The sequence below is a fragment of the Rhinoraja longicauda genome, chromosome 17 (assembly GCF_053455715.1).
Source record: "Rhinoraja longicauda isolate Sanriku21f chromosome 17, sRhiLon1.1, whole genome shotgun sequence".
NCBI classification, from domain to species: domain Eukaryota; kingdom Metazoa; phylum Chordata; class Chondrichthyes; order Rajiformes; family Arhynchobatidae; genus Rhinoraja; species Rhinoraja longicauda.
In genome coordinates this window covers 5134306-5161814 of record NC_135969.1, presented here as the reverse complement: position 1 = coordinate 5161814, position 27509 = coordinate 5134306, and the positions used below count along the sequence as shown (strand labels likewise).

Sequence of the window (27509 nt, the reverse complement as noted above, 5' to 3'; positions counted from 1 at the left end):
GCCAAACTGATCTCCCGGTGGCCGAGCACTTCAACTCCCCCTCCCATTCCCAGTCTGACCTTTCTGTCATGGGCCTCCTCCAGTGCCATAGTGAGGCCCACCGGTAATTGGAGGAACAGCACCTCATATTTCGCCTGGGCAGCTTGCAGCCCAGTGGTATGAACATCGACTTCTCCAACTTTAGAAAGTTCCTCTGTCCCTCTCTTCCCCTCCCCCTTCCCAGATCTCCCTCTATCTTCCTGTCTCCACCTATATCCTTCCTTTGTCCCGCCCCCCTGACATCAGTCTGAAGAAGGGTCTCGACCTGAAACGTCACCCATTCCTTCTCTCCTGAGATGCTGCCTGACCTGCTGAGTTACTCCAGCATTTTGTGAATACCTTCGATTTGTACCAGCATCTGCAGTTATTTTCTTATATTCCATGACTGCCGATCTGAAAACCCAACCCAAACCCAAATGAAATTGCAAGAATCAATATGATTTAAGAGCACTTTATTGTTCCTCGAGGCTACTTTAAGTACAAAAAGTGGCCCATCAAAAGCTTTTTTTTTTTCCATTTTGGGTGAAACAAGGCCGCAAACAAGAGGAATAGAGTTCAAATTTACAAACTGAAACGAACAGCAAGTACATTGTAGACATTTCAGATCTGCATAAGAATGAAAATTGTAGACAAACCTGGTCTATACATTTCAGAACATTTTGACATCTCCACAAAATTTATAATTAGTCCACAATCCCTGGATTGTTGCTTTGTATTCTTGTTCAGTTGTCTCGTATTTTTATAAAAACAGCCAAGTGACCAGACGCATAGAGTTGACAGACAGCATCTACAGCCTTCTACCATTGTAATGCTCAGTAGCCTGTAGCAGTAATGGACTAGTGGCTATTAATGCCAATGCAGTGTTTCCATAGATAACTGTGTTCCTGCACTTTTACCTAAAAACAGACAAATCTACACCAAACAAAAAAGATCAACTTTTTTTTCTCCAAACAAAAAAAAAGAAAACTGCATGATCACAACGTAAAGGATAGGGAAATTAAATAGCTACACATCATTAACAAATTAATTGTTCCTCAAAAAATACCTACGAATTTTTTTTGTACATTCTTTACGCACAGCGTAATGATGGTCTTATAGTTACCTATATAAAAAGAGTTCATTTAGTGATTTACCTACAGAGTAGGGTACTGAATGCCAAAGCGGACACGCGGTAACTACCCAGTAAGGTGGCGATGAAATGTGCAGGGTTTGTACTGGGGCAACGGAATGTATGGGCATGTGTGACTTTGTCGAAGGCAAAAGCTAAATTGGGAAGCTATAAAGCATTACACAGCTCCTTTCTGTACCTCTGCCTCTCGTAGTTGTAGTAGCTATTAAAACAGCAAACAAAACAGCATTATACTATTGGAGGAATGTACACCTTGGCACAGGACTACAGTAAGCATCGGAAAAAAAAATATTAACGTCTTCTGCAAGCCATGACAATCTGCATTACCACATCAAAGCCAAGTACTTTTGTTTTAAATAAAAGTAATGACTTGCTCAACTGTAAAAGTCATGGGAGATAGTTTATTACTTTATTAAGCAAATTGTATTCATTATGCAATATTTATTCAGTCATGCACAAAGCTATTGTCACCTGTACCATGGAATTTATAATCTACTGAATATTATGTGCAAGCCTATCCCGAGGCTACCCTTTTGCTGGCTTCTACCAGTGTGAATACATGCTTAAATGTCATTGCGTAAAACTGTACCAGCAGTAAGTATCTAGGACTGTTACTGTTGAAAATAAACTACAATTCTGAAGAAAAAGCTCTAGTATTAATTCTCATTATGCCTATACAATATAGATACCAGCTATTTTTTTTAAAAAATCATGCAACTACTTGCACAGAAGCACTATTGCCCTTCATGTCTCAAATCTATTTTAACAAGCTGACAAAATACAGATGAAGGGTGCAGGGGAAAATAAACGCCCGTGGTCTTTGAAAGAAAAATGCAGTCCAGTTTGTGAGCACAAAAATGTAATCTGAAGACAGAGAAAGACTTATACCTGTATGAGACTTTCCCTTCCAAAATTGCTTTGCCTCTACAGCACAATATACATTATACTAAGCCCTCGTTGTCAGCAGTCTGCCATCTAACAAGAAAATCTGATGTAAGGCTGACAAGCAAGCCCACCATTCCTCAATAGTGCAAATCAGACATACAGTTCTTTTCAAGTATATAAACATATAAAATTACATAACAGAAAAGCAAATGTAAGCAAACCACACAAATTCTAGTCAAAGAAACTAGCAGAGGCCAAAGCGTTTGGGTCAACCAATCTTAACATGGCTTTTTGGGGCAGCAGAATTGCATCAGAGGTTTCTTTGGTAACTGAGGCAGGAGATTAGGATGCTACCTCATACAATGTATATGTATAGCTCCTGCTATTTCTTTTTAGGGCACCCTTTTGCAAATGCTAAGCAAATACACAAAAGTGTCTGTTTTTTAAAAACAAAAAAATCCCCCTCCCCCACTTATTTAGCAGTGTTCAAGCTCAGTCAAACCATGCAGTCACTCGGTGGAGAATGCAACGTGGTCGGTCCGCCCTTCATGAGACCACCGAAGGGGAGTGATTGTGATTGACCATGTGGGAGGAGGGCGAGGATTGTCCCCTTCGTGAACCAGAATCAGGGCTGCTGGAAACTCCATCTTTGGCAGCCTTGATCTGAAGCCATGTGTCTCCGAGGGCTTTGGTAAAGTGATCATCCACCGACCCAGTGATGGAAACAGAATTCGTCACCGGCTCCGGCTGCTTGTATTTCTCCCCAAGGCTTCGGCGAAAGTGTTCTTCTACAACAGGATCACAGGTCGTAGCCGCAGATATGGAGGCTGTAAAACAAGGCGACAATGTCAGGGGTTGTTTGGGGGGGGGGGGGAATGGAAGGACAGCTGAACATTTGTAGATTAAAGCAAGTCTTTGACATTTTGTGCTTCATTTAATAGCAGAAACAAAATTTCAACACAATATAATCTAAACAACATGGTTAAAATACAACATCTCCCTAAGCCACTTAAATTGAAGTTTGTCTGCAAAGACTTCATTTGTTTTGAATCACATTTACCATGGCAGTATAAAAAAAACACTACCATTCCATTCAACTGCTGATTGTTAAGATTCTACAATCTTCTTTAGCAGAAAATGATTTGCAGCTTCACCCAAACTTTATTGTTGATATTGTATTTTGAACTGAATTTTCAAATTAAAAAAAAGTTGACTTCATGGATGGAATACAAGGGCCAACGTAAAAAAGCTCTTCTTTTCAGATGGGCATCTCCTCCAAATAGCTCTTACTGTACTGCATTAGACTTCTCCGTGGATTGTCACCTTGTGGTGGTGGAGAAGCTTGTGTGGTCCTGAGAGCGATGCCGTCTGGAGCTACGCTCCTGGTAGGGTCACCCATGGCGGTGAGGTCGATGGGGAGGTCCCTGACAAAGAGCAATCCAACCAAGACCTCAACGGTGGAACAGACGGAGGATGATGGCTGACTTTAGTGGAGCGTCACAACGGCTGGGAAGGCGGATGGATGAAGGCTGCAGCAGAAAAGGTCGTCTTGGACTCCACGCCACTGGATCCTGACCCAGATCTCTCAAGGACCGTGTGGTGGCTGTCTGTGCACCAGTCTCCCCACGTTAAACAAAGTCACGCACAGGCGTCCTGAAAGGACAGCCATACTCGCTTCGAGTGACCGCCGATGATGATGACTGCATTAGAGTCTAAATATTGTCTAGCTCCAAGCCATGAACCCCATGAGACATTCTTGGAGGGGCTGCATCTGGTGATTCACACGAGCTTTTCTAAGTTAGAGTGCTCAAGGAATCTACTAAAATACCAAGTCTTCAATCAAATATGAATTGGCATTAGAAAACAGAATTCCCTTTCGCAGAACATACCGACGTAGCACAACATTGTACACATGATGGTCCTCCCATGACAGTATACAATTGGAGACCAGCACATTGCAATCATATACCACCACTGCAAAGCAAAATATACGCTCCTGACTTCAGATAACCATAGAATTAAGTGTGTAGGAAGGAACTGCAGATGCTGGTTTAAACAAAAGATAGACACAAAAACTGGGGGTAACTCAGCGGGTCAGACATCATCCCAGTCTAAAGAAAGGTCTCGACCTGAAACGTCACCTATTCCTTTACCCCAGAGATGCTGAATGACCCGCGAAGTTACTGCAGCTTTTTGCGCCTATCTTTTGTGCCAAGAACTAAGCTACATTTCTTCTCCCATCCCTCCATAAAAAGTGTGTTTTGGAATTTGGGATCAAGTTTCTTTTTTTGTCTGTGAAAAGAGAACATGCTGATACCGTATTGAGTTTTATTTAAGTTGTTTTTTAAAGTTCGCTTCAACTTACTGGGCACCTGCAATTCCAACGAGAGTGTTTAATTGCAGCGTTGAAGTGGGGACCGGGCCCTACAAAATGTGGGATGCTGGCTGGGAGAGACCCTGTACTTGGATGACACTGGGTGGGAGCCCTTAGTCTTGGCAGAACTGAAGGAACGCAAAACAATGTGCAACATTAGGCATGGAAATGGGCCACATTCTTGTCAAAGATAGACGCAAACTGCTGGAGTAACTCAGCAGGACAGGCAGCATCTCTGGAGGGTGACGTTTCGGGTGTTCAGACTGGAGACAGAAAGTTCCTTCCTACACGTATGCTTGTCAAGTCAGACCAGTGAGGAAGACGGGAATCTTGAGGATTGAGGTGAACGGTTGAAAAGATGGCTATGCTGGGGGAGGGGGGAGGGGGGAGAACGGGACTGCCATATGCAGCAACACTAAAGTAAATAGAAGGAATTTGAGAACCATATGGGTTTGGAACATATAATTATCTATTTTTATACAACACACACACAGCGTTAGAATTCATGAGACGTGGAATGCAGTAGTGTTATGATATCCTCAGGCACCAAGCAATACCAAAAACAGGCCCATTTTTACTGCTATTAATCCACAGGACAAATCATTTTGAATTCCCCCCCCCTTTATATTGTCTGTGATGTTTTGCTATTTTCAGTATTAAACTGGACAGGAGGAAAAAAAAAATCCAATTTTATTTTGCCCGCCAAGTCTTCATGGACACTCTGCCACTAAGAAAAGACGCACAACCCACACTGCCATGACCTGTCCGGATTCATGGCCTGCACACTCATCTTTATAGGTATCTTTCAGTAAGCTTAGGAAACCCTGGACATCGCTGCTCACTCAGAACAAGTTACAAAAGGCCAACATGTCAAGACCGGTACAAATTTCTCTCAGCTAGACGCCCACAATTGGGGTAACGAGGACCAGAGGGCATTGGTTTAAGGTGAAGGGTAAAAGATTTAATGGGGATCTGAGGGGTAACCTTTTGCACACAGAGGGTGGTGGATGTATGGAACAAGTTGTCAGAGGAAGTAGTTGAGGCTGGGACTGTCCCAAGGTTTAAGAAACAGTTTAGACAGGTACATGGATAGGACAGGTTTGGAGGGATATGGGCCAAACGCGAGCAAGTGGGACTACTGTAGCTGGGACATGTTGGTCGGTGTGGGCAAATTGGGCTGAAGGACTGTTTCACTCTTTGACTCTATGACTGAGATCAGGAAAATCAAATGTTGCCATCACAAAACACTGCAGGTGTTGGAAATCTGAAATCAAAATAAAAATGCTTTAAACACAGGTCACTCAGTAACTGTACAAAGGAGACAAGAGTTGCTGCTTCAGATTGATGATCTTTCATCAAAGCTGTTCAAATGGTAAGATATCAACCTGAAATGCTCTCTCCCTCTTTCCAAGACCCCCTTCCCAAACAGATGTTGAGTACTTCCAGCATTTCATGTTCTTAATTTAAAATAATCTGCAAGTGTTGGATTAAAGACCATCAGACCAGGGCAACAGTGTGGCAGCTGGTAGAACTGCCTCACAACGGTAGACCCAGGTTTGACTCTGACCTCCCTGCTATGTGTGGAGTTTGCACATTCTCCCTATAACCATGTGGGTTTTCCTTCGGGTGCCCCATTTTCCTCCTAGATCCCAAAGATGTGCAAGTTTGAAGGTTGAATGGCCTCTGTAAATTGCCCCTACTGTGTTGGGAGTGGACGAGAAAATGTGATATGGTTGCTGTGGATTCGATGGGCTGAATGGCCTTGTTTCCATGCCGTATCTTTCAAGCAATTTAATAAATCAACAGCATTTCAAAATACAGGTCACCTAAGACTAAAAACAACTAAGGGAGAAAATCTCAGAAAACACATCCCCCTTCCATTTCTTGTTGATTTTTCACCAGGCTTCACTCCATCTCACTCATGTCTGCCCATTGGAATCTGCGCTCAACTACAGATTTGTTTTGCCACTTCTCTTCCACTTTACCACCCAACTATCCTCCATTACTTTAAAACCAAACTCACATATGGATTCAGACTTCCTAAAATTGATGGCACACGAGGATCCCGATCCAAGAGTCTGCCAGAATGGATTTCATGGCTGTTTGAATTTCTCCCAGGATCGCAACATGTTGGTTCATCGGTTAATTCATTACTATAAGCTACCTCTCGTGTTGGTGAGAATAACAAGGTTGTTAATCATTCACAAAATGCTGGAGTAACTCAGCAGGTCAGGCAGTATCTCGGGAGAGAAGGAATGGGCGACGTTTCGGGTCGAGACCCTTCTTCAGACTGATGTCAGGGGGGCGGGACAAAGGAAGGATATAGGTGGAGACAGGAAGATAGAGGGAGATCTGGGAAGGAGGAGGGGAAGAGAGGGACAGAGGAACTATCTAAAGTTGGAGAAGTCAATGTTCATACCACTGGGCTGCAAGCTGCCCAGGCGAAATATGAGGTGCTGTTTCGGGTCGAGACTTCTTCAGTCTGAAGAAGGGTCTCGACCCGAAATGTCACCCATTCCTTCTCTCCTGCGATGCTGCCTGACCCGTTGAGTTACTCCGGCTTTATGTGATACCAACGTTTTGAAAGCCAAAGTCGACTTGATGGGTCAAACAGCCTCCCTCTACATTGCTGGCAAGTATTAGAAAATAAACTTCAATCCTGACTGAACTCTCGCCTCGACACGTTCACTTCTGCATCCTCCTCACGTTTAAAATAACAAGCCCCAGGCTGTTTCGGGTTCCATTTTGCAAACACAAACTGTGGCAAGAACCAATTAACAGTCCTTGCTGTCATTTCTTTTTTCCACACTGCTGACTGCAATGGATTAAAGAGGGAATCAGAACTGCACAGGAAAGAGACAACAAAATGGGAGTCAGGGGTTATGGGGAGAAGGCAGGAGAATTGGGTTAGGAGGGAGAGATGGATCAGCCATGACTGAATGGCGGCGTAGACTAGATGGGCCGAATGGCCCAATTCTGCTCCGATTACTTATGACCTAAAATAAATTAAATGAAATGGAGTGAGCCAGAGAGCCTGAAAGCTAGCACAGAACAGGCAAAGGCATCAAAGGTAGCCTCCCAAATTGCTGTGAACAACTTCAAAGAATTATTAACATGTGCAGTATTTGTCATAGAATCTAACAAAGCCACGTTTTACAGTCAACATTTCCAATATTACTGTATTTTTAGAGGAAAAGTAACTTATGCAAGGTTACCATGGTGACTCAACATAATCTACTATCCTTCCACTCCTGTACTTGAGCTCATGTATAGTAATATTGTACTGAGTTGTGTGCAAGAAATGAATTGAATTTCACTGTATCTTGGCCCATGTTACAAATAAAATACCATTTAACCATGCTGCCATTACCAACGGAGCGGCACAGTTGCATCGGAGTAGAGTTACTGCCACACAGCGCCAGAGACCCAGGTTCCATCCTGACTACGGGTGCTGTCTGTACGGAGTCTGTACATTCTCCCCGTGGGTTTTCTCAGAGATCTTCAGTTTCCTCCCACACTCCAAAGATGTGCAGGTTTGTCGGTTAATTGCTTTGGTACAAGTGTAAGTTGTCCCTAGTGTGTGCAGGGTAGTGAAAGTGTGCAGGGATCACTAGTCGGTGTGGACAGGGTGGGCCGAAGGGCCCGTTTTCGCACTGTATCTCCAAACTAAACTAAAAAAAGCAGGAGAACCTGTGGGAGCTCCTTGGGACAAGAGCAATACCTAACGGGGCAGCATGGTGGCGCAGCGGTAGAGTTGCTGCCTTACAGCGAATGCAGCGCCGGAGACTCAGGTTCGATCCTGACTACGGGCGCCGTCTGTACGGAGTTTGTACGTTCTCCCCGTGACCTGCGTGGGGTTTCTCCGAGATCTCCGGTTTCCTACTACACTCAAGACGTACAGGTATGTAGGTTAATTGACTGGGTAAATGTAAAAATTGTCCCCAGTGTGTGCTGGATAGTGTTAATGTGCGGGGATCGCTGGGCGGCGCGGACTCGGTGGGCCGAAGGGCCTGTTTCCACGCTGTATCTCTAAATCTAAATCTAACGTAACATTTCCACACCACTATTGCAAACACTTGAAAGTATACTTGAAAAATAATAACTAAAAGCTCGAAACACGTTAATTTAAATTGTTGCCAGAATAAAGACTACATGACCTGATCTACTTTGCCAGCAGATGATGCTGATTTTCATTCTTTATATACAGCACCAGGGGACATTAGAATACATTTCATTTAATGTATTAATGCTCAAATTGTTCCAACCTCATTGAATTTTGAAATTTTAGCGTAGAAATCAAGAATCAATAACATGCATTTATGTGCGGATTATTAATCAATTGAAGGGAAGAGTTTTAAATTCCCTTTAGACCAAGAAAAGACTTGATAATGACATAAACGGCTTGAAATATTTAACACTACGAACCAAGGAAGTAGCTGTTGGTTTAATTCTCAAAGAACTAGCATTTAATGATATTTATTGTAAGTGTAGGTGATTTATCTGGACTGGACTGTGAGAAAGTATCAAACCTAGACAACGGGTACAATTGAGAACGAGTAACATCAGGATTTCCTCATTTCTCCAGATTTTCTCGCTGAAATTGAAGTAAACTGGAGAACAGGAGGTTTGTCTTGGATCCAAACCAACAACAGCCTCGTATTTATATGGAGCCATGAATAGAGTAACATTTCCCAAGGAACTATCGTAAACATTAAAAATCATTTCGTAAGGCAAGGATATATTAGCACAGAGGATTAAAAGTGTAAGAAGGAACTGCAGATGCTGGTTTACACCGAAGATAGACACAAAATGCTGGAGTAACTCAGCGGGACAGGCAGCATCTCTGGATGGAAGGAATGGGTGACGTTCAGACTCCTGAAGAAGGGTCTCAACCCGAAACGTCACCCATTCCTTCTATCCAGAGATGCTGGCTGTCCCGCTGAGTTACTCCAGCATTCTGTATCTACCTACTTTCAGGCTCCTGAAGAAGGGACTCGACCTGAAACGTCACCCATTCCTTCTATCCAGAAGATTAAAATCTCAGTCAAAAGGAGGGAAAAGGAATATTGTGATATCGAAGTTGATGCAATTCCAGAGCTTAGGGCTTTGATGGCTGAAGACACAGGAACAGCGAAGCAGTTATGGTTGGGAATGCTTATGCAGTTAGGAATGGATACGTGGACATATCCAGAAGAGCTCAGGACTGGAAGTGATTTCTGATCTAGAGACCGAGAAGATCTTGGGAGATGTTTGATAATCCTAAACAAGGACGAGAACTAAATTTGATTAAATAGGGCCAATGGAAGTTCAAGGTGACAAATGAATGAACACATATTTGGAATAACTTCCAGTTTACAAAGGATAGAGCATAGGAGGCAGACCGGGGGTGTGTGTTGAATCTACAGATAACAAAGACAAAGAGCAGATGACCACAGAGTTAGGTGAGACAGGGTCAAGGAAGACCTAACGAGGGAAGTATTGGAAGTCTGAAGCTCACCTCAGGGTTGAATATTACATCAAGACTGCAAACAATCTGATTCAGCCTCAAACAGTTTCTAATAAGAAGGGTGGAACAGTGGCCACACAAGGAATGTCAAATACATTTGCTTGATCTTGGCAATTCTAGATGAAGGATTTTTGTTAATCTAGTATAAGATTCAAGGCGTGCACTTGGACATTCCTGTTTACATCTCCATCAGAATTTACCAGATATAGTTAGAATGACCTGTTTCACATGCATGCAGATCCTCCAGTTTTCTTTGCTGTTATGGATTGATTGTCATCTATCTCATAATGCTGGGCTTGTTCTTTGAAATACAGCGACCCGCTATATAACAGAGGGCCTAGAAAACTAACTGCATTGCGATTGTTTTTGTAGTGTGAAGCTACATGATCTGTGCATGCGAGTCAAGAAGCACACGCTGGAAAAAAATGTTTTGTGCCGTTTACTTTTTCTTCACATAAATCTTGCAAACAAGAAATGTTATTCTGTATCTCAGATTGTTGGGGAGGGTTTGTAAATTTTGAATGGGTCAATTTCTCAAATGGCCAGCAACTATATTCTACTTTTCTCCTATTATTTCATGTTAACAGTTTAATATTCTTAGATTAAACGATCAGTGGTTATCTTAATCAAATCTTACACAGTTGTTATTCCAATAGCCAGCCAGCCAGCCAGCCCTCTGCCTTTTGAACCCAGGACAGAGCAATTTTTCTACTGAAAAAAAAATTGCCCGGTGTAATTTGACAGGTTCCCATTCCTTGCATGAAACCTCGGGTAAAATCAGTGGCAAAGACGAACATATTCAAGCAAGCTCAGAGGAGCGCGTACTAAAAGCAGGATTTCCCAAAGTACGATATCTGCAACTTCGTGATGAGGTAGAAAATGAAATGGGATGAAATGGAATAAATGGGAAATAATGTTATGTGACAGAAGGCAATAGGAAGAATTCCTCAGGGGAAGGAGTAAAAGGAGAGAGACACAAAAAGCTGGAGTAACACAGCATCTCTGGAGAAAAGGAATAGGCGACGTTTCGGGTCGAGACCCATCTTCAGAGGGAGAGGCCTTTTGCCGTATGCAATTTAAAAAAAAATTAAATTAGAGATACAGCGCAGAAACAGGCCCTTCGGCCCACCGGGTCCGCGCCGCCCAGCGATCCCCGCACATTAACACTATCCTACACCCACTAGGGATAATTTTTACATTTGCCCAGCCAATTAACCTACAAACCTGTACGTCTTTGGAGTGTGGGAGGAAACCGAAGATCTCGGAGAAAACCCACGCAGGTCACGGGAGAGAATGTACAAACTCCGTACAGACGGCGCCCGTAGTCAGGATCGAACCCGAGTCTCCGGCGCTGCATTCGCTGTAAGGCAGCAACTCTACCGCTGCGCCACCGTGACCTCAATGAGAATTCTCAATGAGAAATGAAGACTCCCTTCAATATTCAAAGAGGGAGGTAGCGAGACGAGGTTGGGAGAGGCGAGGGTAACTAGGTTCTAATCACACTCCATTTAAACCCCAAACACTACAACACTGTTCCAGGTATCAGAATACATTCCTCGTGAAAAAGATGACGTCAGCTTTGTTTCTGTAATTATCAGCTGTACACCAAAACCGGAGCTATTCACCAGGAAACTTGAAACGCCATAGAACACTGAAACGGTTAACTTTCTTTTCGACACGAGATGAAAGCACTTGGTAGAAAAATGGATTTCCTGATAATGTTTTAAATTCTACTTCAATTTTGATGAGAGCACCATTTTATTTCTTCAGTGGGCGTGTTGAAACAACAGTGCAAGCTGAAAGCCACAGGAGAAATGTGAAAGATCTTTTCTCATGACCTATATTGGCTGTAGCTGAAGCCCAGATGCAATAGGTCTGCTTTGTTAATTCACATTCACTTGGCATTACGGTACCATATTGTTGCCAGTTGCAGGGACTATCCAAAACCAAAAGTTGCCCATGTAAAAGCCACTTTCCCCGCACACAGACAGCACTATATTTTAGTCGAGACAGAAATGCTTCGTCAACCCCCTTTCAGCATTCGGTAAGAAATCCGTACTAGCGTAATCGTGGTCATTTTAGCCCAACGCAAAAATACTTGGTTCATCTGAGGCCCCTTTACTTGAAGCTGCAAATGTTGAAATGATCAAGGAAAAAAAAGCTGCACAGATGGCAAGTACTGTACTTTTAAAAATAAAAACAGAGCCCAAGGGCATGACTGGATAGAGTTAGGTTGCTTGCATGAACAGGACTGAAAATGCAACTTACAATTGGAGGGTCTCCGGTAGCTTTGGGGCAGTGCTGGAACACAACCATTGTGGGCAATGGGGCAATGGGAAAGGTTGCAGTTACGATTGTTACCAGATGCACATGTAATCACTGACGGCCGATTCTGGACAGACAAAAACAATGCGTTAGTGCAGCTCCAACCAACAATTAAATACTTAATAATAGCTTTCGCGAAACCCTGAATGCATGGCTCTGGAGTCCAAGTTTTATCACGAAATAATGACACCACATTGGGTTGCTTTTTTAAACATACAAATAAATCCATTTGTTATTTAGTGAATTGGCATTGGTTTTTAATATAATCTAACATTTATCCATTCCATTTTGGTAAAACACGGGATTTATGCAAGGTCAAAAGATTCAACAGGCAACTCCAGACTGAAGTTTTACAAAGAACTAACCACCCCCAAGGTCAGCCTTATTTTTGCCCTCTCTCTGATGAACAGGAGGGCTGTATCCTTGCTACATGTTTTGATGTGCCAACTTGGCTCATTATTGTGACTCACACAATTCCGACTAAGTGGATTTGATGCATAAACTAGGCTTAAAAGCCATTCAACTCTGTTGGTGTGGTACTATTTTCAGATGATACAGCAATCCCCTTTAATTCAACACGATTGATTGCAAAAGATATAACAACACAGATGGCAACGGTGACACAGCGGTAGAGTTGCTGCCTTACAGCGCTTGCAGCGCCGGAGACCCGGGTTCCATCCCGACTACGGGTGCTGCCTGTACGGAGTTTGTACGTTCTCCCCGTGGCCTGCGAAGGTTTTCTCCAAGATCTTCGGTTTCCTCCCACACTCTAAACACGTACAGGTTTGTAGGTTAATTGGCTTGGTATAAATGTTAAATTGTCCATAGCGTGTGTAGGATAGTGTTAGAAAATAATTGCAGATGCTGGTACAAATCGAAGGTATTTATTCACAAAATGCTGGAGTAACTCAGCAGGTCAGGCAGCATTTCAGGAGAGAAGGAATGGGTGACGTTTCGGGTCGAGACCCTTCTTCAGACTCCAGTCTGAAGAAGGGTCTCGACCCGAAATGTCACCCATTCCTTCTCTCCTGAGATGCTGCCTGACCTGCTGAGTTACTCCAGCATTTTGTGAATGTAGGATAGTGTAGGTGTGCAGGGATCACACAGGATTTATGCAAGGTCAAAAGATTCAACAGGCAACTCCAGACTGAAGTTTTACAAAGAACTAGCCACCCCCAAGGTCAGCCTTATTTTTTCCCTCCCTCTGATGAACAGGAGGGCTGTATCTGGTGGACTCGGTGGGCCGAAGGGCCTATTTCTGTGCAGTTTCTCCAAACTAATCCCAAAAGAGTTGGGCCAGTCTCTGGATAACCCTTCTCCCTTAATCAAGAGCAATGATATTTCTAATTCCTGTCTGAGAAACCCTGCCACGTGAAAACTATCTGCCGCATTGACCAACCAGCCAATAGCCACACTCCAAAACCTTTGATGTACTGAGAAGGCAAATTGTGTTTTTTAAATGCAAAATTCCTTGGCACAGGAAACTATTCACATCATTAAAAAAACCACAAAGTGCTGGAATAACTCAGTGGGTCAGGCTAGATTTCAGGTCGGGACCCTTCAGACCTATTTAGTCCAATTACACCTTTTTTCAAATTTAGACAACAGATCATTTGTTAAGCTCCAAAGACGTACAGCTATGTAGGTTAATTGGCTGGGTTAATTTTTAAAAATGTAAAAATTGTCCCTAGTGTGTGTAGGATAGTGTTAATATGCGGGGATCGCTGGGCGGCGCGGACTCGGTGGGCCGAAGGGCCTGTTTCCGCGCTGTATCTCTAAATCTAAAAAATAAATCTCAGAAGGAAGAAATTCAGAAAAGCTCAGACACAGCTGGACATCTCTAATGTCTACAGCGTTTATCAGTCTGAACTGGAAAAGTAGAGATTCTCATTTATCCCCCATCTCTTTGTTTCACAACGACTAAAAAAAATGGAATTCCAGACCAGAGCAAAGAGTCTAATCGGCTTCAAAAGATGTTTTAAATCCCCCCCCAAATTACTAACTGGGATATTTAAGGTACTTATCCCGTCTATCCATGCCCTACCCTTCCTCTGGATTCCATGCACTTTGTTCTAAGCCTTGTGCTACATTTATTATTGAAAAACAATGTTAATTTTGCATGCCAGACTGGTCATTAAACATGCAATTTATAGGGCACATTTAAATATCACTTTGAGTTCAGAATGATTCCAAATGTTTCATAGGTCATAAGTTATAGGAGTAGAATTAGGCCATTCGGCCCATCAAGTCTCCTCTGATTTCAGAACCATCAAAGTATTGTCAATGCTTTAGTTATAGGGAAGCATGTTGGCTAATGTGGGATTTATTTTTTAGATTTAGAGATACAGCGCGGAAACAGGCCCTTCGGCCCACCGAGTCCGCACCGTACACATTTTTTGGGGTACTAATTCTGTAATGGAACTGGCTGCATCCAGTTTATCCGGGCACTGATCCCACTGCTAAATGCAATGATCAATAGAGTTTAGGCAAGCATCGAGTCCTAATGTCAGCTAAGGACCTACCCTGAAATTAGTTAGCAATGAGGTTACCTTATTCAGGAATTTTCAGCAGCTCCACTAACCACTAACATCGACTTCTCCCACTTTAGATAGTTCCTCTGTCCCTCTCTTCCCCTCCCCCTACCCAGATCTCCCTCTATCTTCCTGTCTCCACCTATATCCTTCCTTTGTCCCGCCCCCCTGACATCAGTCTGAAGAAGGGTCTCGACCCGAAACGTCGCCCATTCCTTCTCTCCTGAGATGCTGCCTGACCTGCTGAGTTACTCCAGCATTTTGTGAATACTAACCTAACAAAGGTAGGCGGCGACACTCTTTACATCCCTGAATAAAAAACATATTCTGTGGAAGGATGCTCTTCCAGTGCAGGATTTGTATTCAATCCTTCCACTTCCTAAGAATTTAAGTCAAGCTACTGAACTCGAGCCAAGAATCAATTTTAATTAGAACTGATGCTCTAATCTCAAGCAACCCCCATTAGTGCAGCAACAAATCTGGACCCAGAAGTTGGAAAGATCTGGGTTTAGAGCAAGGTTTCATTGGCATCCACCCGAACGAGTAAGTTTGGCTGAAGAATAGATGTTCACCAGAGAATTCCCTTTCTCCTTTCCAAACAACGCCATTGGAAACCACAGATTTATTTTAACCTCATCTCTAATCCTGCATCTTTTCTTCAATATTGAATGAGTTTTGCAAAACTAATCACCTAGAAACACTGTGCGCAACATACAATTATGTTGTACAAGAGGGGAATTGCATTAACATTGCATTTATATACCATTTGTCATGCGTTTCATGGAACTGAATGTAATGCTGAGGTTGCAGTGTTTCTATTACGGCTGCAATGGTCTATTAGGGCAGCAGGGGCCAACATTCACATTTCAAACACAGCGAGTTTGATTTCCCCCATTCCCGCCAACTCTTTGTATTATCCTGAACCACGAGAAACTCCACTATACTGCTAACATTCTACATTAGTCCCACAGCAGGACAAATATGACCAATTTAAGTTTAGTTTAGAGATACAGCGCGGAAACAGGACCTTCGGTCCACTGAGTCCACACCGACCAGCGATCCCCGCACATTTAACACTGCCCCACACGCACTAGGGACAAGTTACACATACACCAAGCCAATAAACCTACAAACCTGGACTACTTTGGAATGTGGGAGGAAACCAAAGATCTCAGAGAAACCGAAACGTATGATTAAGGGGTTGGACACGTTAGAGGCAGGAAACATGTTCCCAATGTTGGGGGAGTCCAGAACAAGGATCCACAGTTTAAGAATAAGGGGTAGGCCATTTAGAACTGAGATGAGGAAAAACCTTTTCAGTCAGACAGTTGTGAATCTGTGAAATTCTCTGCCTCAGAAGGCAATGGAGGCCAATTCTCTGAATGCATTCAAGAGAGAGCTACATCGAGCTCTTAAGGACAGCGGAGTCAGGGGGTATGGGGAGAAGGCAGGAACGGGGTACTGATTGAGAATGATCAGCCATGATCACATTGAATGGCGGTGCTGGCTCGAAGGGCCGAATGGCCTCCTCCTGCACCTATTGTCTAAGCAGGTCACGGGGAGAACGTACAAACTCCGTACAGACAGCACCCGTAGTCAGGATCAAACCCGGGTCTGGCAGAGTAAGGCAGCAGCTCTACCGCTATGCCACCGTGCCACCCTAAATGCAGTTACAAACAACCCCTGCGCCCCACATTCATGTTTCTGCCATTTTTATTCTTTAACACCATTTCTGAATGAGAGAAATACATGCACATCTTACCAGCAAATACAAACGAATGAACATGAATTTGTCTAGAACTATTCACAAATTCTGAATCCCTCGTGGTTTAAGAACCTGCTTTTGAAGTCCAGTTATGGGTGACTTTAGAAGGAATTTTAGCAGCCAACCTTCAATTAAAATTCTGCAGTCATGAGATGGAGAACTTGTCATTTGCTGATGGTTCACAATCAACAATGCTCAATCTTCATCGAGAAGACATGCATTACCAGGTTTTTAAAATTCACACACATCCACTATGCTCAGTTTAAATTTTAGACTTTAGCGATACAGTGCGGAAACAGGCCCTTCGGCCCACTGAATTCGCACCGACCTGCGATCCTCCCATACACTATCCTACACACTAGCGACAATTAAACAATTTTTACCAAAGCCAATTAATCTACAAAACCTGCACTTCATTGGAGTGTGGGAGGAAACCGGAGCACATGTGGTCAGGATCGAACAAGGGTCTCTGGCGCTGTAAGGCAGTAGTGCCATCCACGGGTCTCTACCGCTACGCCACTGTGCCACCCTGCAGTCCTCCAACCGAAGGCACCTCCGCCCATAATGTCACTGAAGCAACAGCCCAGCTCATGCACTGGCAATGGGACAAACACAGAATCCACCAACAGGAAGTGTATATCGAGGAGACAGAGAGCGTGTGAGGTGTCTTGGACGTAGGTGGGGAGGGATTTGACCAAGGGGGATAGGATGGAGTCGAGGTAGGTGGAAATAAGTTCGGTGGGACATGAACAGGCAGAAACAATGGGTCTGCCGGGACAGTTCTGTTTATGGATTTTAGGTTTATCAAGGAGATAATCCACCAACAGGAGATGAGTGCTGCCATCCAAGTCTAATCAACACTAAGAGATGCTGCCTGTCACGCTGAGTTACTCCAGCATTTTGCGTCTATCTAAGATATGACTATAGTCTTCAGATAAACTACAATACATTGCCTGGCAATGGGTCTTTTGCAGTTCTACTTCAGTGGCAGTGATACTACACTGACCAAAGGCCAAATGACAATGTGTGTGCCATCTACAGATGTGCTGAAGAATATGGATAGCACAGAAACAAAGTTAAGATTGCGAGATGATTATTAATACTAGATAATTTAAAAAAAATCATAAACACCCTTGAAATTAAATGAATAGATACCAGTTCAGCTTTCTGATTCTCCAAAGATATGTCAATTCACACAAGAGCAAAACTAGTTTCTAATGCACAAAAGATAGATTTCGTTAAGTGCAAAAGCAAAAAAAAAGGTGCGTTCGTACCTGCTGTCGTTCCACGCCAATGCTGACTGTCCTAGTTGTGTCCATGGTATTTTTGGTCAGTGCTAGGGGCTGTTCCATTGACATACTTGGTAGTCCTATGCCAGCATAGACATGATTGCTGAGATGGCTCATGGTTGACATCGCGGCACGTTCTAAGGGGCTCCGGCTTCGCTCGCGTTGCGGATCTTTACGAAAGTCCCCGTTGACAGGCTTGGTCCTGTATAAAATGGATTCCATTAGTATTGTGCTGGAGAGACACCACCACAAAACAAGCCATAAACTATCGTGCGGTCATCTTGCGATGCTTCTCTGAAGTTGAACCATTGAATTTTCTATTGTTTACAACTCGTGCTTAAAAATACAAATGGCACGGGCTTGGTGCAAAAGCAGGCAAGGGTTGATTGGAAGGGACATGAATGCTACTTGCTATAAAATTAATAGGATCAGCAGCAGGAAAACACTGGTCAATTGACTGAAAACAGAAATATACCAGTGGATAACTTGCAAATAACCAAGCCCAAGTCCCAACTTTTGTTTCATTTATTTCTGCAAATATAAAATTCAAATAGCCATTCATCAGGATTACACCAAGTCATTTAATGGCATGTAAAATTTAAATCTTTCAATTTGCCCAATCACATTTTTAATATTACTAAATGATAAGTGTTTACACAGATTTGAAACCAGGTCAAATGATTGTCGGTATTCTAGAAAATGATTGCTGGCATAAAATTCTCTGGCAAATGGAGACGAAAATCAGAATTCAGATTCATATTTCTTGGGAAATGGCAATGCGATAAAAGTACTCTCCAGCAAATATTTCGTGGGAAATATGAATCTGAATTCTGATTTTCGTCTCCATTTGCCAGAGAATTTTATGCCAGCAATCATTTTCTAGAATACCGACAATCATTTGACCTAATCTTGCATTAATGAGGAAAATAATATTGATGACAACAACACAATCCATGAACCACTGGCACCTATTTATAAACACCAGCTGCATTAAGCTGTTTTAGTTAACATGAACATAACGGGTGCACAAACAATTAAAATTAATCCCATTTCCGATTTTTGCTGGAGAGTACTTTTTATCACATTGCCAATCATTCCTCTCCATTTATCATGTCTCGATGTTGCTCTCAGTCAGATTCCAGTCTCAATTGTTCCCAGGCTTCACAGTATAGTTTGCATCACTCGATGAGATCAATTGAACTGGTTAATACTAAAAATCAAATCCTCTAGTTACAGTTTTCCCAAAGGCAGTGAACTGCAGGGAAGGAAGAAGGTGGGAGGTGGAAGAGGGGGCTGAGGAAGGGAAGAACAACCACAGATTTGGAGAGAACTAAATGCATGTGATCTCACTATTTATTATTGGCCAGGTTGGACTGTAAGTTTGAGTTACAATTGATTATCACAAGCATTCTGTACAAATTAAAAGGATTGTGTCGTGAAACGATTTAACAGGTACAATAGATTGAATTCTCTCTTAATAATGGGGCTTTTGTTAAATAAACCAGGTCTCCATAGTGTTAATTTTGACGAGTTGAGGGTGTTCACAAATGCCAATCTTTAATTACCTTACTTTTAATGTTCAACTAAAAAGTGCAATTTCAATAGCCACAGGCCTTCACTTCAAAAACAAAGAAATCCGATCTTTATTTTCTTTTGCTAATATTTTTTGACCTTTTTTGTCACGAGCAGTCAGTATAAATTTCATACAGGAACACACGATGTGTGGTTTGCAGTGAGATACTTAGGCAAATACATAGGCACAGAAAGTCCAACTTTTAACCTCTTTAAGCACTGCATAAAACCACCTAACTGACTGGGATAATATCTGCTCTGTTGAATTATGAGCTCTCAGCAAGTAGGACAAGTCAAAGCCACACATCTTAACAAAATGCAGTTCCATGCCAGAAGCCCCTTAAAATCTTCCTTTCCTCAAGAAAATGTCATTCGACCTTGCGTAGAATTCAATACATTTAGGAAAATGGAATGGCACATTTTATTTCTGAACATAATATTCTTTCTCAGGAAATTGTTTTCTTTCAGCAGACCTCAATTTTTCCTGATGTAAAAATTTACATACATTGAAATGACTTATCCTTCTTTCACATAATATAAAGCTGGAGAGAAATGTTTTTTTAAAAAAAACAAGCCCATCAACAGTGTTGCAGCAAAGCATCCAACAGCGAACCGGAGAAAGAAAATAAAATTAAGTGCTACTGAAGGGTGCTGAATGAAAACAAAAATCAAGTCGTAATGCGATTAAGACTAGAATATCCAAGGTGTGCTTTTGCAATTTATGGCGTAACATAGCCTCCACACCCAAGGGTTAATACCACTGTGGTTGTGATTTATATTACATGTCTGTTAATCAGCATTCCCAGAATATTACATCCACCAATTTTGTACCCTTCCGCAGGATGCTCCTCCCTGCCTTCAGAGTATTCTCGCCCAGAAGTTTTTCATTATCATCAGTTCTCGCCTCATGTCTTTTTCCACAGTGTGAGAGGAAAAAAAATCAAAATCAAAATGCATGTTCAAAGAAATTAATGGGTCATAGAAACTGGTCATAGAAACATAGAAAATAGGTGCAGGAGGGAGCCATTTGGCCCTTCGAGCCAGCACCGCCATTCACTGTGATCATGGCTGATCATCCACAATCAGTAACCTGTGCCTGCCTTCTCCCCACATCCCATGGTTCCAAGAGCCCCTAGAGCTCTATCTAAAGGGCCTGTCCCACTTAGGCGATTTTTTAGGCGACTGCCGGCGACTGTCAAAGTCGTAGCAGATCGCCAAACTTTTCTTTTACCCGATGACAATGATCTCAACAATGCCGAGTCAGGTCGAGATTACACCGTCTTCGGAAACATCGCAAAATTCCCACGCTGTCAATGCTTCTCTGGTGTCCTGGTTTTCAATGAAATCACTGACAAGTCGGTAAGTACTTGAGAGTTTTGAACTATAACACCTTGTATGGGTTACTTAAAAACCAAGCTTCACTGTAACAAGAAATAAACCGGATTTACTTCCAGTTTACTAATAGCTGTGTTAATTTAAAAAAGAAATTTAAGTGGTTCAGTGGATTTTTGTGAAAGGTGTGTGGGCATTCTTTGAAAATGTAAGGGAGATGCCTATCTGGTTTCTGGGTTGCATATCTGGGTTGGGAGCCTACTTTAAATGTAATGGCTGAGGCCAAAAACATCGCGAAAATTCCCACGCTTACCTGACCGTCAAACTGTCGCCTCCAATCTACCTGTCAAATGTCCTGACGGTAAATAAATTGGTTAAACACAAGCATTTTATGGTATTTTGAAATGACTTTACTTATTTTAATATTATGTGCTTCTAAATGCATCTTAAGAGACCTAGCAAACCTGGGGACAGCATGCGACAGCGCCCGCAATGAGCTACGATACCTGGCGACAAGCCAGCTGTCGCCGAGAAATTTCAAACCGTTTGATTTCTCGGCGATGCGCCGAGATCCACTACGATCTTTGGAAGACCCCTCACGATCATGCCCGCAACACCCCGGCGAACTGTCGGCGACAGCCTAGTCACCGGCAGTCGCCTTAAAATCGCCTAAGTGGGACAGGCCCTTAACTCTCTTTTAAATTCATCCAGTGAATTGGCCTCCACTGCCTTCTGCGGCAGAGAATTCCACAAATTCACAACTCTGTCTAGATGAAAAAGTTTCTTTTCAGTTTTAAATGGCCTCATCTTTATTCTTAGATTGTGGCCCCTGGTTCTGGACTCCCCCAACATTGGGAACATTTTTCCTGCATCTAGCCTGTCCAGTCCATTTATAATTTTATACATCTTCTTAAGATCCCCTCTCATCCTTGTAAACTCCAGTGAATACAAGCCCAGTCTTTCCAATCTTTCCTCATATGACAGTCCCGGGATTAACCTCCTCACTGCCTCAATAGCAAGGATGTCCTTCCTCAAATTAGGAGACCAAACTGCACACAATACTCCAGATGTGGTCTCACCAGGGCCCTGTACAACTGCAGTATGGGATTCATATTGGTCCAGCACCCTTTAGACTACCTATAAACATCCACAATACCTTTAGTCAGTATTAATCACACTGCTCTTCAAAAATACAGTGCCCTCCATAATGTGTGGGACAAAAACCCATATTTTATTCATTTGCCTTCGTACTCCACAATTTGAGATTTGTAATAGAAAAAAATCACACGTGGTTAAAGTGCACATTGTCAGTTTTTAATAAGGGCCATTTTCATACATTTTGGTTTCACCATGTTGAAATTACAGCAGTGTTTATACATAGTCCCCCCCCGTTTCAGGACACCATAATGTTTGGAACACAGCAATATCATGTAAATGAAAGTAGTCATGTTAGTATTTTGTTGCATATCCTTTGCATGCAATGACTGCTTGAAGTCAGCGATTCATGGACATCACCAGTTGCTGGGTGTCTTCTCTGGTGATGCTCTGCCAGGCCTGTATTGCAGCCATTTTTAGCTTATGCTTGTTTTGGGGGCTAGTCCCATTCAGTTTTCTCTTCAGCATATAAAAGACATGCTCAATTGGGTTCAGATCGGGTGATTGACTTGGCCACTCAAGAATTGACCATTTTGTAGCTTTGAAAAACTCCTTTGTTGCTTTAGCAGTATGGTTGGGATCACTGTCTTGCTGTAGAATGAACCGCCGGCCAATGAGTTTTGAGGCATTTGTTTGAACTTAAGCAGGTAGGATGTCAAGATTCAATTTCAAGATTCAATTTATTGTCACGTGTACCAATTCAGGTACAGTGAAATTTGAGTTACCATACAGCCATACTAAGTAAAAAGCAACAAGACACACAGCCACATAAAATAAAATCTATCACAGCGGATTCCACATTCTTCCCTGTGATGGAAGGCGAAAACAAGTTCAATCTCTTCCCTTTTTTCTCAAGACGATCTTTACTCCCATAGCCGACGGTCGGGCCCTCACGATCAAGCTCCTGCATCGGGGTGATCTCAGCTCCCCCGCACCGGGCGATCAGACCCCAGGTCAGGGCTGGTCGAAAACCTTCTGCGATTTGGAGCTCCCGACGTCGGTCTCTACCCGAGACTGCGAGCTCCTCAATGTTAAAGTCCGTAGGCCGCAGTTGGAGCGTCGATCCCAGGCAAGGGATCGCACGCTCTGATGGTAAGTCCACGGCCCCGCGGTGGGGCTCAAAATCAGTCCCGGGCAAGGCCTCCAACTCCACGATGTTAGGCCGCAGAGCGACCGGAGATACAATCCGGAAAACAATCGCATCTCCAGCAAGGTAAGAGATTGAAAAAAAGTTTCACCCGCCCCCCCCTACATAAAACAAACCAGAGAACATTAACACAAACTTTTAAAATATAAAATAACAAAACACATACTAAAATAACAAAAAAGTGTCTATACACTTCAGAATTCATTATGTTACTACCATCAGCAGTTGTATCATCAATGAAGATAAGTGAGCCAGTACCTTCAGCAGCCATACATGCCCAGTCCATAACACCCCCACCACCGTGTTTCACAGATGAGGTGGTATGCTTTGGATCTTGGGCGGTTCCTTCTCTCCTCCGTACTTTGCTTTTGCCATCACTCTGATATAAGTTAATCTTCGTCTCATCTGTCCACAAGACCTTTTTCCAGAACTGTAGTTGCTCGTTTAAGTACCTCTTGGCAAACTGTATCCTGGCCATCCTATTTTTGCAGCTATCCACAAGTGGTCTGCATCTTGCAGTGTAGCCTCTGTATTTCTGTTCATGAAGTCTTCTGCGGACAGTGGTCATTGACAAATCCACACCTGTCATGAGCTGTGGAGGTCTTCCTTGGCCTGCCAGTCCCTTTGCGATTAGTAAGCTCACCAGTGCTCTTTCTTCTTAATGATATTCCAAACAACTGATTTTTGTACATATAAGGGTTGGCTGATGTCTCTAACAGTTTTATTCTTATTTGTCAAGTCTCATAATGGCTTCTGTGACTTTCATTGGCACAACTTTGGTCCTCATGTTGATAAAACAGTAATAAAAGTTTCCAAAGATGATGGAAAGACTGGAGGAAAAACTAAGGCGCTGAGAGCTCTCTTATACCTGCATTAAGGAGGCATTTAAACACACCTGAGTAATTACAAACACCTGTGAAGCCATGTGTCCCAAACATTATGGTGCCCTGAAATGGGGGGGAATATATATAAACACAGCTGTAATTTCTACATGATGAAACCAAAATGTATAAAAATGGCCTTTAATAATATCTAACAATGTGCACTTTAAGCACATGTGATTCTTTTCCTATCACAAATCTCAAATTGTGGAGTACAAAGGCAAATAAATAAATGATGGGTCTATGGCCCAAACATTATGGAGGGCACTGCATGTAAACAATTTGCAAAGATGAAAGTACAATAAAAAATAACCTTCAGCAATGTCCTTGAGCAATCAGTATCCTTATGAGCATAAACTGTGGAGTAAATCTGGGATATTCTGTGGACTAAACCAGGGTATTTTTTTTTAATAGCATATGACATTAATAACTCTCTTAATGACAGGGAAAGCAGCATCCTTACTTTCAATTTCAGTTGAACAAATACAAACTTAATGGAAGTTGCCCAATTCCATCCCTCAACCTCCTTCTTTACCTGCCATGTCACAAGCTCTCTCTCCTATTTTAACCTTGCAGCACTTCCCCCCCCCCCCCCCCCCCACCCCTGACCATGCAAAGATTGCCCCAAATATATATATTTTGCAACCATTGGAAATATTATGAATAGATGTGAATATTAACGATCTTTACAAATTAAAAAATAAAGTATCCAAAGTTGGATTGCTGTTGGATGGGTGTAAAAACCAGCATATACTTGGAGGCAAATGGCCTCCTTCGTTTTATGAAAATGTGGAAAACCTACACAAACGCCAATTACAAACGTATCTGAATATTGTGAAAAAAACACAGGTTCATTTCAAGAAATCTTCACTCCGTTATCACTTATGTCAATCATCAATATGATGAAAACACATGCCAATGTAACATCATAACGTCCTTCACCTCGAAGCAGAGAGAGGAGAGGCTAAAGTTTTCTTTTTGGAGTGGGACTGGCTCTACATCATAATTATTATTAGTTTTCTGATTAGTTTTGTTTTTTGTCAGGTGTACCGAGGTACAGTGAAAAGCCTTTTGTTGCGTGCTAACCAGTCAGCGGAAAGACAATAATACATAACTACAATCGACCCATTTACAGTGTGTAGATTCGTGATATGCAAATAACGTTTAGAACGAGGTAAAGATAGTAAAGTCTGATCCAAGATAATCCGAGGGTCACCAATGAGGAATATGGAATACGTGCGCAATTTTTATTTTCTATTCCTCCATTACTTTCACACATTGCTACACAAAGTAGGAAAACGCACACTGCCAGTTTCTTCCCAGCTATTATCAGGCAACTGAATCATCCTACCACAACTAGAGATCAGTCCTGAACTACTAGCTACCTCTTTGATGACCCTTGGACTATTCTTGATTGGACTTTGCTGGCTTTACCCTGCACTAAATGTTATTCCCTTATCATGTATCTACACACTGTAAATGGATCGATTGTCATCATGTATTGTCTTTCTGCTGACTGGTTAGCACGCAACAAAAAGCTTTTCGCTGTACCTCGGTACACTTGACACTTGACAATAAACTAAACTGAACTGGTTAAGGACGTACATCACATGATAATTATGTTCAAAGTTGCACTGATCAATATTATCCCAATACAGAAAATGTAACTGCATTTTCATTAAATTACCAGACCAAGTTGGGCCCAAACCTCTCCTGCATTGATGCAGCACCCTGTCCTCCCCCTCTCTCTCCTCAACCCCCCCCCTCCCCTCCCCTCTCCCCTCCCCTCCCCTCTCCCCTCCCCTCTCCCCTCCCTTCTCCCCCACTCCTTTTAAAATTTAAAATGTGAATAACTTTAAAAATATAACACCGATTTCAATAAAACTACTTGCATTATCACTAAAGTGACAATGGTGAGTAAGGTGGGCCTAAAATTGGTCGCGCTATCGTGTACCGTTTTGGCTCAAGTTCAGTCACAAACAAGATAAGAAATGATAGTTTTAGTATATAGATTTGAAGGAAGAACATTTTAAACATTGTTAAATCATAGCAATGAAACAGAGTTCTAAAAATGGGGGTCATTTTGAAAAAAGTGATAAATTTGAGCACTGCTGCATCTGCTAATTTTGGTTCGTACTGTACTCTCTCTCTCACACACACACACACCAGACCTACAAATGCGCCAGACTCGAAAGGGGGCCCAGTCAGGGTCCACATTCTGCACCATTACACACAGTATGCAACAAAAAAAAGGAAACAGCTACATCAACCATTTCAGTACCAGTTCCCTAAAGTGTACAATTGTCAATTACCAATTAAACCATCAGATCTAAAATCTCGCCTTTAATACACATTTTTCTAATTGGTTAGAACGGAATAAAAATCAACTCGATGGTTGCATTTCAGATTGCCTTCTTTTAAGTAAAATATAGAATTAAAGAGATATAGTCACATAATTTGCATATGTGCAGATAACATGTCCCCCTCCCCCAATCTTTGCACATCCCCCAATCTTTTCCACTCGTCACTTTAATTTCACGTTTCATGCATCTTGGGTTTTTTTTTAAATGACTTGGTAGATCAATTTCCCTCCTGGGATAAATAAAATTCAATCGTACGGTGTCGTACATGTGATTTAAAAAAAATAAATTAGGAGTGAGGTCCTAACCACGTGCATAAAGTTTGTACTTTGAGGATAAACAATTGATATATTTCTGCATAAAATAATCAACTTTGGTGCCAGAGGAAATGCAGCTTCCAGTTAGTCGAAGTTGGTGTCTTCGGATCTGAGGAACAGTATCGACACCAATCACTAGATCTAATGGTACGCAGGGAGATTGCAGTTCACAGCTGAACAAATCATTTTACTTCTACAGAACACACAGGCTCAAACTTTAAAATTAATTGCAGCTGAACATGGAACTACCATCTGTTTTTATATTAAAAAAAATAGAGTGGAAGGTTTTGGTACTAACCTCACTTTAATCATTGTCAAAAAGCATGGAGGCTGCCAGCGTCCTCCCACAAGAAAGTCCTGGGCCCCTGAAACTTGGCAGGCTCTCTCATGAAAAGCTGGGTCAGCGACAGCTACTTCAACATAAAAGCCCCATGCAACTGCACCGAATCTGTGCACTTACACACATTTTCCCAGTCCCCTCGGAAACTGCACGGAACGCAAATTAAAAAAAAGGAACTGGTGGCAAAATATCATACAATTTAGTCCGAAATGTTTATGTTTTGGGGGAGAAGGAATTCAGTAAAGAAGGAAACAAAACAGGACTTTTAAAAAAAGAGGTCAGATATATTATATATATATATATATATATATGCCAATAATTTCCAATGCCGTATCAACGATTATTGCTCCTGGCGTTTTACATGTACGTGAATATGAACCGAGCGATCAATAAAAAAAAGTCATGAGAAAAGATTTCTGTTAAGTTTGCCAACTCCCCCTGTAGACTTTTAATACAGAATATTCTCCTGCTGGGGAAAGCTGATGTCAGCGCTTGTGAACACAGCCCAGTGAAAGGATAAGGGCTCCTTTGTTTTCAGCTGAACTGTGAAAACGAGAAAATG

At 42.2% G+C, this 27509-nt stretch overlaps 1 protein-coding gene across 3 annotated transcripts in view; it reads right to left on the bottom strand.

Annotated features, from left to right (window-relative positions):
• Positions 1–490: 490 nt before the first annotated feature.
• vgll4b (vestigial-like family member 4b) overlaps positions 491–27509 on the bottom strand; it is a 148759-nt gene continuing 121740 nt past the window's right edge. For 2 of the 3 annotated variants that reach the window (XM_078413990.1, XM_078413989.1), the window contains 3 exons: positions 17829–18045; positions 12202–12325; positions 491–2880 (listed from right to left, as the gene is read on the bottom strand). In XM_078413990.1, the coding sequence (XP_078270116.1) occupies positions 2600–2880; positions 12202–12325; positions 17829–18045 (622 nt within the window). In that variant the 3' untranslated portion in view covers positions 491–2599. Of the gene's footprint in view, positions 2881–12201; positions 12326–17828; positions 18046–26905; positions 26962–27509 lie in introns of those variants that run through there. The other variant, XM_078413991.1, reaches the window with a different exon arrangement.